General features: G+C 36.4%; 1 protein-coding gene across 1 annotated transcript; it reads right to left on the bottom strand.

Annotated features, from left to right (window-relative positions):
• Positions 1-2,843: 2,843 nt before the first annotated feature.
• TGIF2LX (TGFB induced factor homeobox 2 like X-linked) lies at positions 2,844-3,560 on the bottom strand (the record flags this gene model as incomplete). The annotated part of the gene is made up of 1 exon (XM_084258946.1): positions 2,844-3,560. One exon carries the CDS (start codon positions 3,558-3,560, stop codon positions 2,844-2,846), a length of 717 nt encoding a protein of 238 aa, XP_084115072.1.
• Between the last annotated feature and the right edge of the window lie 8,779 nt (positions 3,561-12,339).

Here is a 12,339-nt window from a genome sequence, read left to right as displayed (position 1 = left end):
TGTAACATAACAAAATGAAGACAGAAGCCAAAGAATTGCTTCCCTTTCTACTATAATGCAGTGAAAACTACACCACCACATGGCATACAATCCATTACAAAATACACGATGGGAATGGAATAATAACACTGCCATCCCAACATATTTCCCTTAGATCACGTCTTATAATCACTCTAAATTATTCCAACTGGACTCAGTCTCAGATACTGAAACTTTTTATCAAAAGTCTGATCTAAAAAAAAAAAACCTCTGATTTAAAAAAGGGTTTCTTGGGCCTCCCCAGGTGGTGCAGGAGAGTTAGCTCCGCGCTGTGAAGCTCTCCGCAGCTTCTGCAGTGCTAGTTCCATCACAAGGGTCCCACATGGCACGACATACCTCTCCTGTTGCACCCGTTGCTCCCCTCAGCAGTGTATTTCAGTCAGTCTGCCTGTTCTGTTCCCTGCTCTGTATTTGGTGAATCCTCTCACCCTCCCACGCAGCTGGCTTGTACCCGGGTTCTTGTATAAAATAAATAAAAAAAAAATCTTTAAATAAAAAGTTAAAAAAATAAAATAAAAAGAGGGTTTCTTTTTAACTTCTTCTAACTTGTCTCTGAGACAGAGTCAGACCAGGCACTGAAATTGCAGTAACAGTACATTTTGTACTGAGACAGAGGAGTCTCAGGAGCCCCAAAACTTCTTACACATAAAAGGTGGAAGACAAAGCAGTAACATCCAGTAATGTATAGGTCAAGTCTAAAAATCTTACCACCCAGATAATAAGCTTCCTCTCCATGTATACCTTGGAATCTTCAACTCCTTCTTACTGTAGCAGTTTGAGAACATGTACCTGTTTCTTTTTGGGTAAAAATGCAAAATTATCATATATGGGATAATCTGTGATTATACATTTTAAAAAAGATTTTATTTGTTTTTTAAAGTGAATGGCACTTTATTTTTTTTAAAATATTTATTTATTTATGCTCAGAAGAGCTGGGGTATAGGCCAGAGGTGAAGAGAGGTAAGAGGATTCACCAGAGATAGAGTGGGGAGCAGAGTAGGTGGGTTGACTGAAATAGACTACTGAGGGGAGCAGGGGATGAGACAGTAGAGGTCTGCTGCACCCTGTAGGTTAGTTCCCTGGCCGAAGATGGAATTTGTGCTGCAGCGGTGCGATAGCTTCACAGTGCTAAGACTTAACCCCCGTTGCCACCAGGGAGGCCCTATTTTATTTATGCTTATAAGAACTGGGGTGTAGGCCAGAGGTGCAGGGGGTGAGAGGATTCAGCACAGGCAGAATGGGGAGCAGAACAGGCAGATCCACTGAAATACACTGGAGTGGTCAGCTATGCCATGCGGGTTTCCTCTCTGGCCAGGGATCAAATTGGTGCTACAGTGGCTGGTGATAGCTTGATAGCACTGAGACTTTAAGATATCATATAGTGAAATTACAAGTAACTAGTAATATTAAAAAACAGTGCCTAGAAGTAGAAAACAAATATGATCTATTCTAATTCAAGGCTAGAACAGAACTGAGATTAGATTCCAATTTCTAGGCCCAGATTCCTCAGCTTTTAGACCCCTAGATTAGAGAAGATCAAAGAAGCTAAATTAACAGCTTTCTGGAGAATTGGCTTTCTGTTTCTATTGAAAGTCTACGTGTACTTGAGGCAGTGTGGCGAGCTACTTTTCAAGTGCAACACAATTTTCAAGTGGAAACTGCTTAAAGCTTTTGTCATTCCTGCCTCCACCTCTACCAATCCAAAATACTTTAAAAGAAAAATAAATAATTGTATTGAAAAAGTAAAACCAAGTTGAAACAAAACAATAAAAATAATAGCATATATTGTACAAAAATAATGTAAAAATATATAAAATAATTTAAAATAAATAAATATATAATAATACAGAACCACTAAAAAAATAGAATACCTGATTCTACTTCTTTTTCCTCACAAAAATTTTAAATTGACTCATTTTTTTTTTCTTATTTTTAAATTGACTTCCTCTGGTTCTGTTTCTCTTGAAAATCTTTTGTCAGTCCCTGCCCACCCCCCTCCCACCCACCCCCCCACCCACCCCCCTCCCCCCTGACCCCCTCCCCTCCCCTTTTAGTTTTTCCCTTTTACCTCCTTCTGATATAGTGAATTAAAACTAATAAAAATATTCTCTAAAATGAATTATTCTACAATCAACACCAGAAAATTACCATTTGGATTTTTTTTATCTTTACTACATACATTTCACTTTATCTCAAATAAGAATTTACCCCTATCTGTAACATTTATCAATTCATGCATTTGGACTGCCATTCTCCTGCAGAGAATAGCAACTCCTTTATACACTGTACGAAGGAAAAGTTTTATTTTTCATAAAAATTCCAAGAAAAAATAAGCCCAGTGCTGTTATAGTCGTATTTTACAGAGCTTTTTTTTTTTTATCATTCATGTTAATAAACAGAAGTTACAGAGAGAGAAAGAGGAATGGCTTGGTATCTGTAGCAGTCCTGAAATCAAAAAATCTAGTTAGAAAAGTCAATCTTTGGAGAAGTCTCTACATTGTGTTTAATTCCAGATGATTTGTTCTGATTATCTGAAGCTTTTAAATCTAGGAAGACTCAGAAGAAGTAAAGAGATCTTTGCTTATAGTATTAGTCATGTTGACAAGTTAATATCTTCCATCTGGAAACGCTGAAATATCTGTGCAGAGTTCAGTCCCAATAGCAAGTGATGGTTCTCATAAGACCTCTAGAAGGAAAGATGTTTCTATAAAAGGTATAGCTACAAAGTGTGTTGGGGTACATAAATGGATACACCATAGCAGACAAGGGACTGACTACTTGGGTACTGTAAGGGACGTAAGAAATCATGCATTGGATTCTTGCTTCTTCTGCAGCTCCAATTCAGCAGCCTTTTGAACTGCTGCATCCACCAGCAGCTGAAAGCTACTGAAATCCTTGTACTCAGCTGTCGACACAGGTATGTTGTCACAGGGAGAATATGTAGCTAACGGCTCGCTGGTGGAAAATCTGACCTTTTTCTTTGGCTGGGCCTTTGGGGTCAGCTTATGGCCTGGGGTCAACTCTGGATCCAACAGCTCCTTTCCTGACTCTAGGCCCATTGGCAGGGTACTCAGGGGCTGGTACTGCATCTTGTCTGGATATTTGAGCCCTGATTTGACCTGCATAGATGGTTCAGTGCTCTGCTGCTGGGTCACAAGGACACTCTTGCCTTTTTGGTGGTACAGGGCTATCTGATTGAGGTCACTTCCATCCTGTTGAAGCATTTCCGGAAGAACGCGCCTGCGGGCATTGATGAACCAATTAGAGATCTGCAGGAAAGACAAATTGGTCTGCTCTGACAGCATTCGCTTCTCTGCCTCTGAAGGATAAGCCTTAAACCGGTGCTCATAAAGCCAGTCTCGGAGGATCTTGACGGACTCGGTTGGCAAGTATCCTTTCCGCTTCCTCTTGCCCTCTAGTGAGGTAAGAACTTGATCTGTATCAGTGCTGTTATTAGACTCACATGAAATGCCTTGGGCCAAGCTCTGCGTCTCCGTTGGGCTATCTTCAGCGGCGTCCATGTTCAGGAAGCCTTCCTTTCACGATTTTAGGAGTCGGGGATGGCTGAGTTAGGAATAACACACTTGGGAGTGCCGTGAACAGGCCTGGACAGATCTCCAAGGGGAAGTCTCACCTTGTGTTCCCCAAGTCAACGGCGTTGCCAAGTTAGGAGCTGATGGGCTTCGTGACATCACATCCTTTAGGGCTCTCGTGTCCCGCCCTCTACTTCCGGTTCCTCCTTTACCTGACGTTTCTCCGTTCCATTTTTTCTGTAGTTTCAAATGTATTTGTTTTTCACTCTAGCAGTTTATAGCTCTCCAGAATTTTATTTCTGTGCTTCTGTCACCACTTTCTGTTAACTAAATTAATTTGATTTCTAGTGGTTATATCTTGCCTATGCATAGGCTCCTCACTTTCTTCCGTTTGGGTTTTACTCTGACATTTTAATATGTATATTGTACATTGCAATAAGTATTTATTTTTCTAAGCTATATGTTTATCTCAGACGTATATTTATGTATATATTCTAAGATATAAATATATATTTATGTATGTGCATATATACAAATATATATAATTTACAAAATTAAATGAACCAAAAGATAATGTCACAGAACCATCCCACCATTACATTTATGGCTCTTACACCTAGAATAATTCAGATTTTCCACAAGATATATGTAAAGAAAATGCTTTCTAATTTTTATAAATCTGGCATGGTCTTGGTGTGAAAATTTCACAAAGCATGATTAAAAATAAATCAGAGAGGATTCACTTACAACATCATAAACCATTACTAAATAAAATCTAGATTCATATAAGTTAAAAAACACATGAACAAATGGATTTCAACGATGGAATTCAATCGTGATTTAATATTAGAATATATATAATTGCATAATCCTTTATATTAATAAGTAAAAGAAAAATATTTTGATGGAAGTCAACATCTATTCTACTGAATTCAGAATCAATATATAATCATGCTGTAGTGAAATAATAATATGAAAATGTTTCCTTAGCATAGGCTCAAAAGAACACATAATCTCTAATACTCAACTTTATACATAATGGTAAAACATGATTATTTTAATTTCACAAGCAAAGCAAAGGTGTCTATTTTTACTATTATAAGATTGCTTTGAAGTTGGAGCCAATGAAGTTAACCAAATAAAAATAAATGTAATACATAGAAAGAAAGAATGTAAAATGTACTATTTGTTGATGACATGATTAGCCATTAAGAAAACATTTAAAAATCATTTGAGAAATTATTATAAATAAAGGGCAAGGTTTAATATATACAAATAATCATTATTTACAAAATATATATTGGGGAAATTATAATCATAACTAGTAAACAACAGCATGTGTGTGTGTGTGTATATATGTATATAAATAACATTGGGTATGATTTCCTCCTAACAAATAACTAAAGACCAAATAGATTCTATTTTTTTTCTATTTTTTTCCAAATAGATTCTAAAGCAGTATTGTTGAGTCTGTATGTTGAAATATGTATATTGTTATGTTTATGGTAGCAGTATAAAATGACAGTACCTCATTATTTCCAAATAAAAGAAAAGTGTACTGTTTAATCCAGAAATATTACTCAAGACATAAATTATAAGGATATTATTTGATAAGACTGTAAAAATGAAACACACAATATACTTTTCATAGAATTCATTCATTTGAGAAAAATTAGATTTCCAACATTATGGAATTGGTTGAATTAAAAAGCACTTCCTTACAATAAAAAAGGATATATCAATTAAGTACAATGACATAGACATGTATTCCTATGGAATGAGTTTGCAATGTGAAAAAAATACAAACTATTATCATGAGTGATGAAAGTACCCCATACTATATAAATAAAATTAATTTTATTTTAGAAATCCTTAAGTATACTACCAGGGTCAAAAAACACTTCACATACCTACATGTTACATTCCCAAACATTTATGAAGAGTGAATCATTACAAAGTCCAAGACAATGTTTCCTCTTTATCCTAGTGATTGGAATAGAATCTAGGAAAGGAAGAGGTTATTCACCACCTTTCTCTGGGAACACTTGTGAAATGTTGAAAAATAGGCAATTTTACTCCATATATTCATGTTCTTATTGATGCACTTGAGGATTTCTGAGTTATTTAAGGTTCACAATAAGTTCATAAGCCCTTTTCACCTTAGCTGAAAAGCATCAATTATTTCAAGAGTTTTTAATCTCACGGTGTGGACCTTTTCCTGACACCACATTCTCAAGATTTTATTACTGTAAATTTGATCCTAAGGAAGTTTCTCATAAACTAATATTAAAAACATTTCTCAACATATCTAGAACTCTCATGTATTCTAGGAAATCTGCATACTTAAAATGACTCAAAAACATAGATGCAATTCAAATTTTCATATTGTGAACAGATTCACATTCTTTGAATGAGATAGACTTAATCTAGAATTCTGTGAAAGACAACCTAACCAAGAATTCACTTTTTATTTTCTTTCAATTAGAAAGAAATTACTCTTGGAGGAAAATATAGCTGATTTTTTTGGATGTGAGTTGTTTCCAGATTTTTCCATTTTTTAAAGATTTTTCCCATTCTTTAACATTCCATTTATTTGCAGAAAATAATCAAATATGTCCTTCAAAAATTCCATTTTTGTGCATGACGTTTATAATCTCAGGAAATTCCAATTGATTATCAGAAAGGATGGAATAACTTGATATATTGAAACATATCACAATATACTTAAGAGGGTAGACATACATAAATACAAAATATAATAAATATAAAATACAAAGACACACAATGCTTGTATGATTTTAAGGTTAAGCTGCTGATTTACCTGGCAAGCATTTGACCATACACAAAATATTGCATATGCAAAGAAAAAACCTGAAAATTATTTTAAATTTAATAAAAAGTGCTTATGATAGGGCCTCCCTGGTGGCACAGGTCGTTGAGCGACAGACTGTGAAGCTGTCCACAGCCTCTGCAGCATGGGTTTGATCCCAGCCGGCCAGCGAGAATCCCACATGGAGAAGCAGACCTTTTTTGTCTCACCTGCTGCTCCCCTCAGCAGTGTATTTCGTCAGTTTGCCTGGTCTGTTCCTCACTCTGTCTCTGGTGAATCTTCTCACCCTCCCGCGCATCTGGCCTGTACCCCAGTTCTTGTATAAAAATAAATAAAACTTTTTTAAAAAAGTGCTTATAATAAATGGTTCACAACAGCTTCTATCCAGAACAAGTAAGAAAAGCAAACTATGTATCTCAAAATAATCCATTTATGGTAAACAGTGTCCCCTAAAACTTGGTTAGACCGTAGTTTTTAAGATATGTCAGATAGCTGACTATTAGTATTGATTTATAACATACACAGCATTCTGAAATACACAAGAAAAGAACACAATGTAGAGACAGAAAAAAGCACAAGATTTCATTAATGATTTCATTAATTTTGGTTGCTTTTTAAAGAGCAAGCAGAGCAATTTTGAAGAGAAACACCAATCAAAGGAAATCAGGGGATTTTAGGCACTTATTTGACAATGTGTAGCCAGGGCTTTTGATCTTAAAATTTATTGGCACTAATTATCATCTCTTATTAAGTAGGTCTTAGAAATAATGAGTTCTGTGAGTTCTAGTTTTCCTATGGCTCAAGGAGGTATGCTGCATATATTAGATCTTATATTATTAGAGTTTTATGAAACTTTTGGTTACATTGATCCTATGTCAAACCTTTATGTTTGAAAAAATCATATCCTTTCTTTATACTTTATATATGCTCATGTATTGTCATGTATTTTTAATAATCCAACAAAACATTCTAAATAATGAACATTTATTTGACTTATTTATCAAAGTTCTTATTTCCTAATTTATTTATTTATGATCCTTTCTTTTCCTATTCATTTAACACATTCTTTTTCTCCCAAATTATGTTTATTGAAGTAAAGTAGGTTTGCATTTTTGTACCTGCTCTGGGGGATATAAGTTCAATTCAATCCTCTATCTATGTATATTTTTACACCCTTCATACCACAGTGTCCTAACAATCCACTATATTCCACTGGGCTCCCTATGTCCCCCATTACCACCCCAGCACCCTTACCTCTGGTTGCCTTTGCTCTGCAGCCAGATGGTAAGGGTTTATTATTGGTTTGGTTTTGACCCACCCTTTGTTATATTACCCTATATTCCACATATAACTGAGACCATCCTATATTTGCCTATCTCCTTTTGACATGTTTCACTTACCCATTATCCTTTATAGCTTTATTCATGGTGTTACAAACAGTTGGAGTTAATTCTTTTCATAGCTGAATAGTTCTCCATTGGTCTGCATGTCTGTTTTTTGTTCCAGTACCATAGTCTTTTAATTACTACAGCTTAGTTTGAAGTCTTGGAGTGTGATACCAGCACTCTTCCTCTTTTTTGTCTTTGGTTATTTGAATTTTTTGTGGTTTCACCTGAATTTCAGTATTGGTTTTCCTATTTCTTTGAGGAATACCATTGGAACCTTGACAGGGTTTGCAATGAATTTTTACATTGTTTTGGGTACGATAGCCATTTTAACAGTGTGTGTTCATCCAGTCCATGAGCAGGGAATATCTTTCTATTTCCTTGTGTCTTCTTCCATTTCTTTTTAAAATGTCTTGCAGTTTTCATTGTATAGTTCCTTTAACTCCTTTGTTAAATTTACTTCTAAGTATTTAATTCTTTTGTTGCAATTGTAAATGGTATTGTTTTCTCTTCAAACTGGTTGTGCATAGAAACACAACTGATTTTTTGCAGATTAATTTTGTACCCTGCTATATTCCTGAATTTGATTTATTATTTGAAATATTTTTTATTTTAGCAGGGTCTTCAGGGTTTTCCAAGAATTTCATCATGTCATCTGCAAATAATGAAAATTTTAATTCCTCATTCCTTTTATATCTTTCCCTTGCCTGATGGCTCTAGCTAAGACTTTCAATACTATGTTCAATAGCAGTGGTTAAAATGGGCATACTTGTCTTATACCAGTGTTAGAGTAAAAGCATTAGATTTTTTTACCATTGAACATAATATTAGCTGTGAGTTTGTCATATATAGCCTTTATTATGTTGATAAATATTCAATCTATGCCAAATTTTTTGAAAGTTTTTATCATAAATGGATAAATGGATGTTGCATCTTACCAAATGTTTTCTCTGCATCTAAGGATATAATCACATGATTTTTATCTGTCCTTTTGTTGATGTGATGAATTACTCTCTTTGATTTTTGGATGTTAAACAATCTTTGCATCCCTGGAATAAATCCCACTTGGTCATGTCATATAACCCTCTTGATGTATCATTGAAGAGTCAGTCTGCTAAAGTTGTGTTGAGGGTTTTTGCATCTATGTTCATCAAAGAAATTGGTCTCTATTGTTTTTTGTGATGTCTTTGTCAAGTTTTGGTATCAAAGTGAAATTGGCCTCATAAAATGCGTTTGGAAGTTTTCAGTTTCTTGCTTATGACTGAGATGTTTAGGTTTTTTCTTCCTTCCTGGTTCAGTCTTAGAGGGTTGAAGTTTCTTAAGAATTTATCCATTTCATCTAGCTCAATTTGTTGGCATATAGGTGCTAATAGTGAACTCTTACTGTCTCCTGCAATTCAAAATTGTTGTAAAATCTTTTGTTGATTTTTTTTTCAAAGAACCAGCTTTTGGTTTCAATGATCCTTTGCTTGTCTTTTTTTAAAGATTTATTTTTATTTATCTATGCATCCAAGAATTGGGGTATAGGCCAGAGGTGTGGGGGGTGAGAGGATTCACCTGAGACAGAGAGGGGAGTAGAACAGGTGGATCTACTGAAATACACTGTTGAGGGGAGCAGCAGGTGAGACTGGAGAGGTCTACTGCACCAGGTGGACTAGATCTCTGGCTGGGGATCGAACTCATGCCACAGTGGCTGGTGATAGCTTGATAGCACTAAGACTTTAACCTTTGTGCCACCAGGAAAGCCATGGCCTTTTTATTTCTATTTAATTTATTTATACTTTATTAAAAAAAATATTTCCAGGCCTCCCCTGGTGGTGCAGGTGTCTGAGTGCAGTGCCATGAAGTTGTCTGCAGCCTCTGCAGCACGGGTTTGATCCCGGCTGGCCGGTGAGATACGCACGTGGTTTGGCGGACCTCTCCTGTCTCACCCACTGCTAGCCTTATCAGTGTGTTTCAGTGGGTCTGCCTGTTCTGTTCCCCGTTCTGTCTCTGGTGAATCCTCTCACCCTCCCACACATCTGATTTGTACCCCGGTTCTTGTATACATGAATAAATAAATCTTTATACAAATATATTTCTTTCCTTTTAATTAGTTTTGGTTTCATTTGTTCTTTTTTTAGTATCTTGAGATAAGAGGTAAGTTTGTTTATTTGAAGTGTTTCTTATATCTTGATGTGGGTCTGGATTGCTATGTACTTTTTTTCACTGATGGATTTACAGCATCCCATTGGTCATATATTCATCTCCAGGTATTTTTTTCCCTTTTTCATCATTAAAAGGTGTTTTTTTCATTCTTGATATACTAGAGGTTTTTTATGCTTTTTTTGTTTTGCTTGATTTCGATCTTGCTACCTTTGTTCCTTCCTTGCTGTGATGTATTCCCTTGAGGTCTCAAGAGTCTTGAGGTCTCAAGAGTCTGATGTTTTCTGTCTACCACTTTCGCTGTATTAGATCATCTCCTAGAATGATATAACCTTCAATCATAGCAAATTAAAAGATTCAGAGGGAGCCCAAGAAAGCACATTGTCGAAGGGAGGTGAATACCATTCCTGACATCCCACTTTGGCTACCAGCAAACAGGAAGCCTTTTGTTTGCAAGCTCCCTTCACTGTGGTTACATGTTGACTACACACTCTGGACACAGATGCAGAGTTCCTGTAGCAGATAGCAGTGGTTGTTTGTTCAGTATTTCTGAAAACTGATGTTCAGAAGCCCCCTGTTGAAAAGTCTATGAGGGTTATCTGACTGTTCTTTCCCCTATCCTGGAGCTAAGCAGGTTCCTTTGTTTGCAGATTCTCTGTGAGCACAGTCCAGAAATTGTGTGTGGCCAGGAGTGGGAGTGCAGCATGTGTTCCTAGTCTCTATTGAGCTGGTGGTTTAGACGTTTCCTGAAATGTCTATGCATACAATAAGCCTGGTAGCACTGTACTTTCACCATCAATGCCAACAATGGTGGCAGACAGGTATTCATGTTTACGGTTTCTTTGTAAGCACCAGCAAAGTTTGGAAGCAGGCAGAAAGGTGAACAATGTGCAAGTCCCTAGTCTCTGGAGAGCACATAGTCTAGAAACCCCCTGCAGAAAAGTCTGTGTGTGTGATCTGGCCTGCTATTTCCCCTTCCCTGGAGCTAGACAGGCTCCTTGTGAGCACCATCAGGTCAAGAGTAGTTGGGAGGGGCATTGGGTGGACTTGTTTGCAGTATCAGTGAAACTGTTGTCTAGAAACTCCCTGAAGGAAAGTTATGTGAATGATAAGCCTGGTAGTGTTAGCTTTTCCCAGCAGTGTCAACAATGAAGCCAAACAGGCACCCATGATAGCAGTTTCTGTGAACACAGGCAGAGGTTGGAGCTGGCAGTGAAGTGGTAAGTGTGTGTCCCCAGTCTCTGGGGAGCAAATTGTCTAAAAGCCCATTAACAGAAAATTCTATGCACACGATATGCTCTGTGGAGGCCCTAAACAAGCCATCTAGCAGATAAAGTTCACTGTGTCTCCCATAGCCTCTGAGTAAGTGCACATTGGATGTTTTTCAGATCAAGGGGAGTAGCTAAGTGTTTTTCCTGTCTCCACAGGGTGGTCAAAGACATATCTGTGAGCTCAGATACCTTGCCAGGGTTGACTAAGTAACTCTCTCCACTGCAAAATCCAGTCTCAGGTCACCTGAATGTACCTTGTTGAACTGCAGAACAGGCTATACTATCACAGTGATTCCTTCTCCTCAGGTTGGAGATCCTGGGGAAGAGCTGAGAATCCTTCCATTGAACAAGCATTGTTCCTGACTTGATTATTTGTTTGTTTGTTTGTTTGTTTGTTTATCTTTCAGTCTTCCCTTCCCTTTCCAATATTTTTGGCTCACTTTCCTGCTGAGACACTGATTCTCAATTCTCAGCTCCATTCTAGATGTGGCTGCTCCCTCTAGGCACTTATCCTGAGGTAATGACTTAAGGATCCTGTGAGTCTGCCTTCTTATTATTTTAATACAGTCTTAAGGTAAGCCTTTATTAATTTCCATACCTTTTCATTCATTAATAAAATATTGAATAGTGCAAAACTTTCTCTGAATGGTTCAAATTTTAGGTTTGAAATGTGATACTTTTTAAGATTACTAAAAGATTTGTATTTTCAATTTTGATTTTTAAATTAAATTCACAGTGACTAAGGTTCAATTGGTTAGTCTTGATTTTCTCTGTCTATGGTATAATCTCATTTTTGTTAGAGAATATATTCCATAAGATTTTTAACTTCTCAACATTATTAAACTGATCTTTCTCATTCATTACTAAGTAATATTTAATGAACATAAAAGAGTGCTCTGAATTATGTGATAGGAATACATAGCTCAGAAAAATCAGAATATAGAGAGCCAAAGGAGTTTTCACCACCTCCAACCTGTAGCTTGAACTTTTTGTTAGAAGAGTTAAACTAAACATAATTAAATACTAAGTACCCATTCTCCTCCCTCTCCCTACTTTCTCCACTCCATTTGGTTTATTCTCCAACTGCATTTCTGGGAGCCTTGAGAATTAGTTGTGCTACATCTCTTACAAAATTA

This window comes from Talpa europaea (assembly GCF_964194135.1).
Source record: "Talpa europaea genome assembly, chromosome: X".
In the NCBI taxonomy this organism is placed as follows: domain Eukaryota; kingdom Metazoa; phylum Chordata; class Mammalia; order Eulipotyphla; family Talpidae; genus Talpa; species Talpa europaea.
The sequence above is the reverse complement of the archived record's forward strand: the minus strand, read 5'-3'. Positions and strand labels throughout refer to the sequence as shown.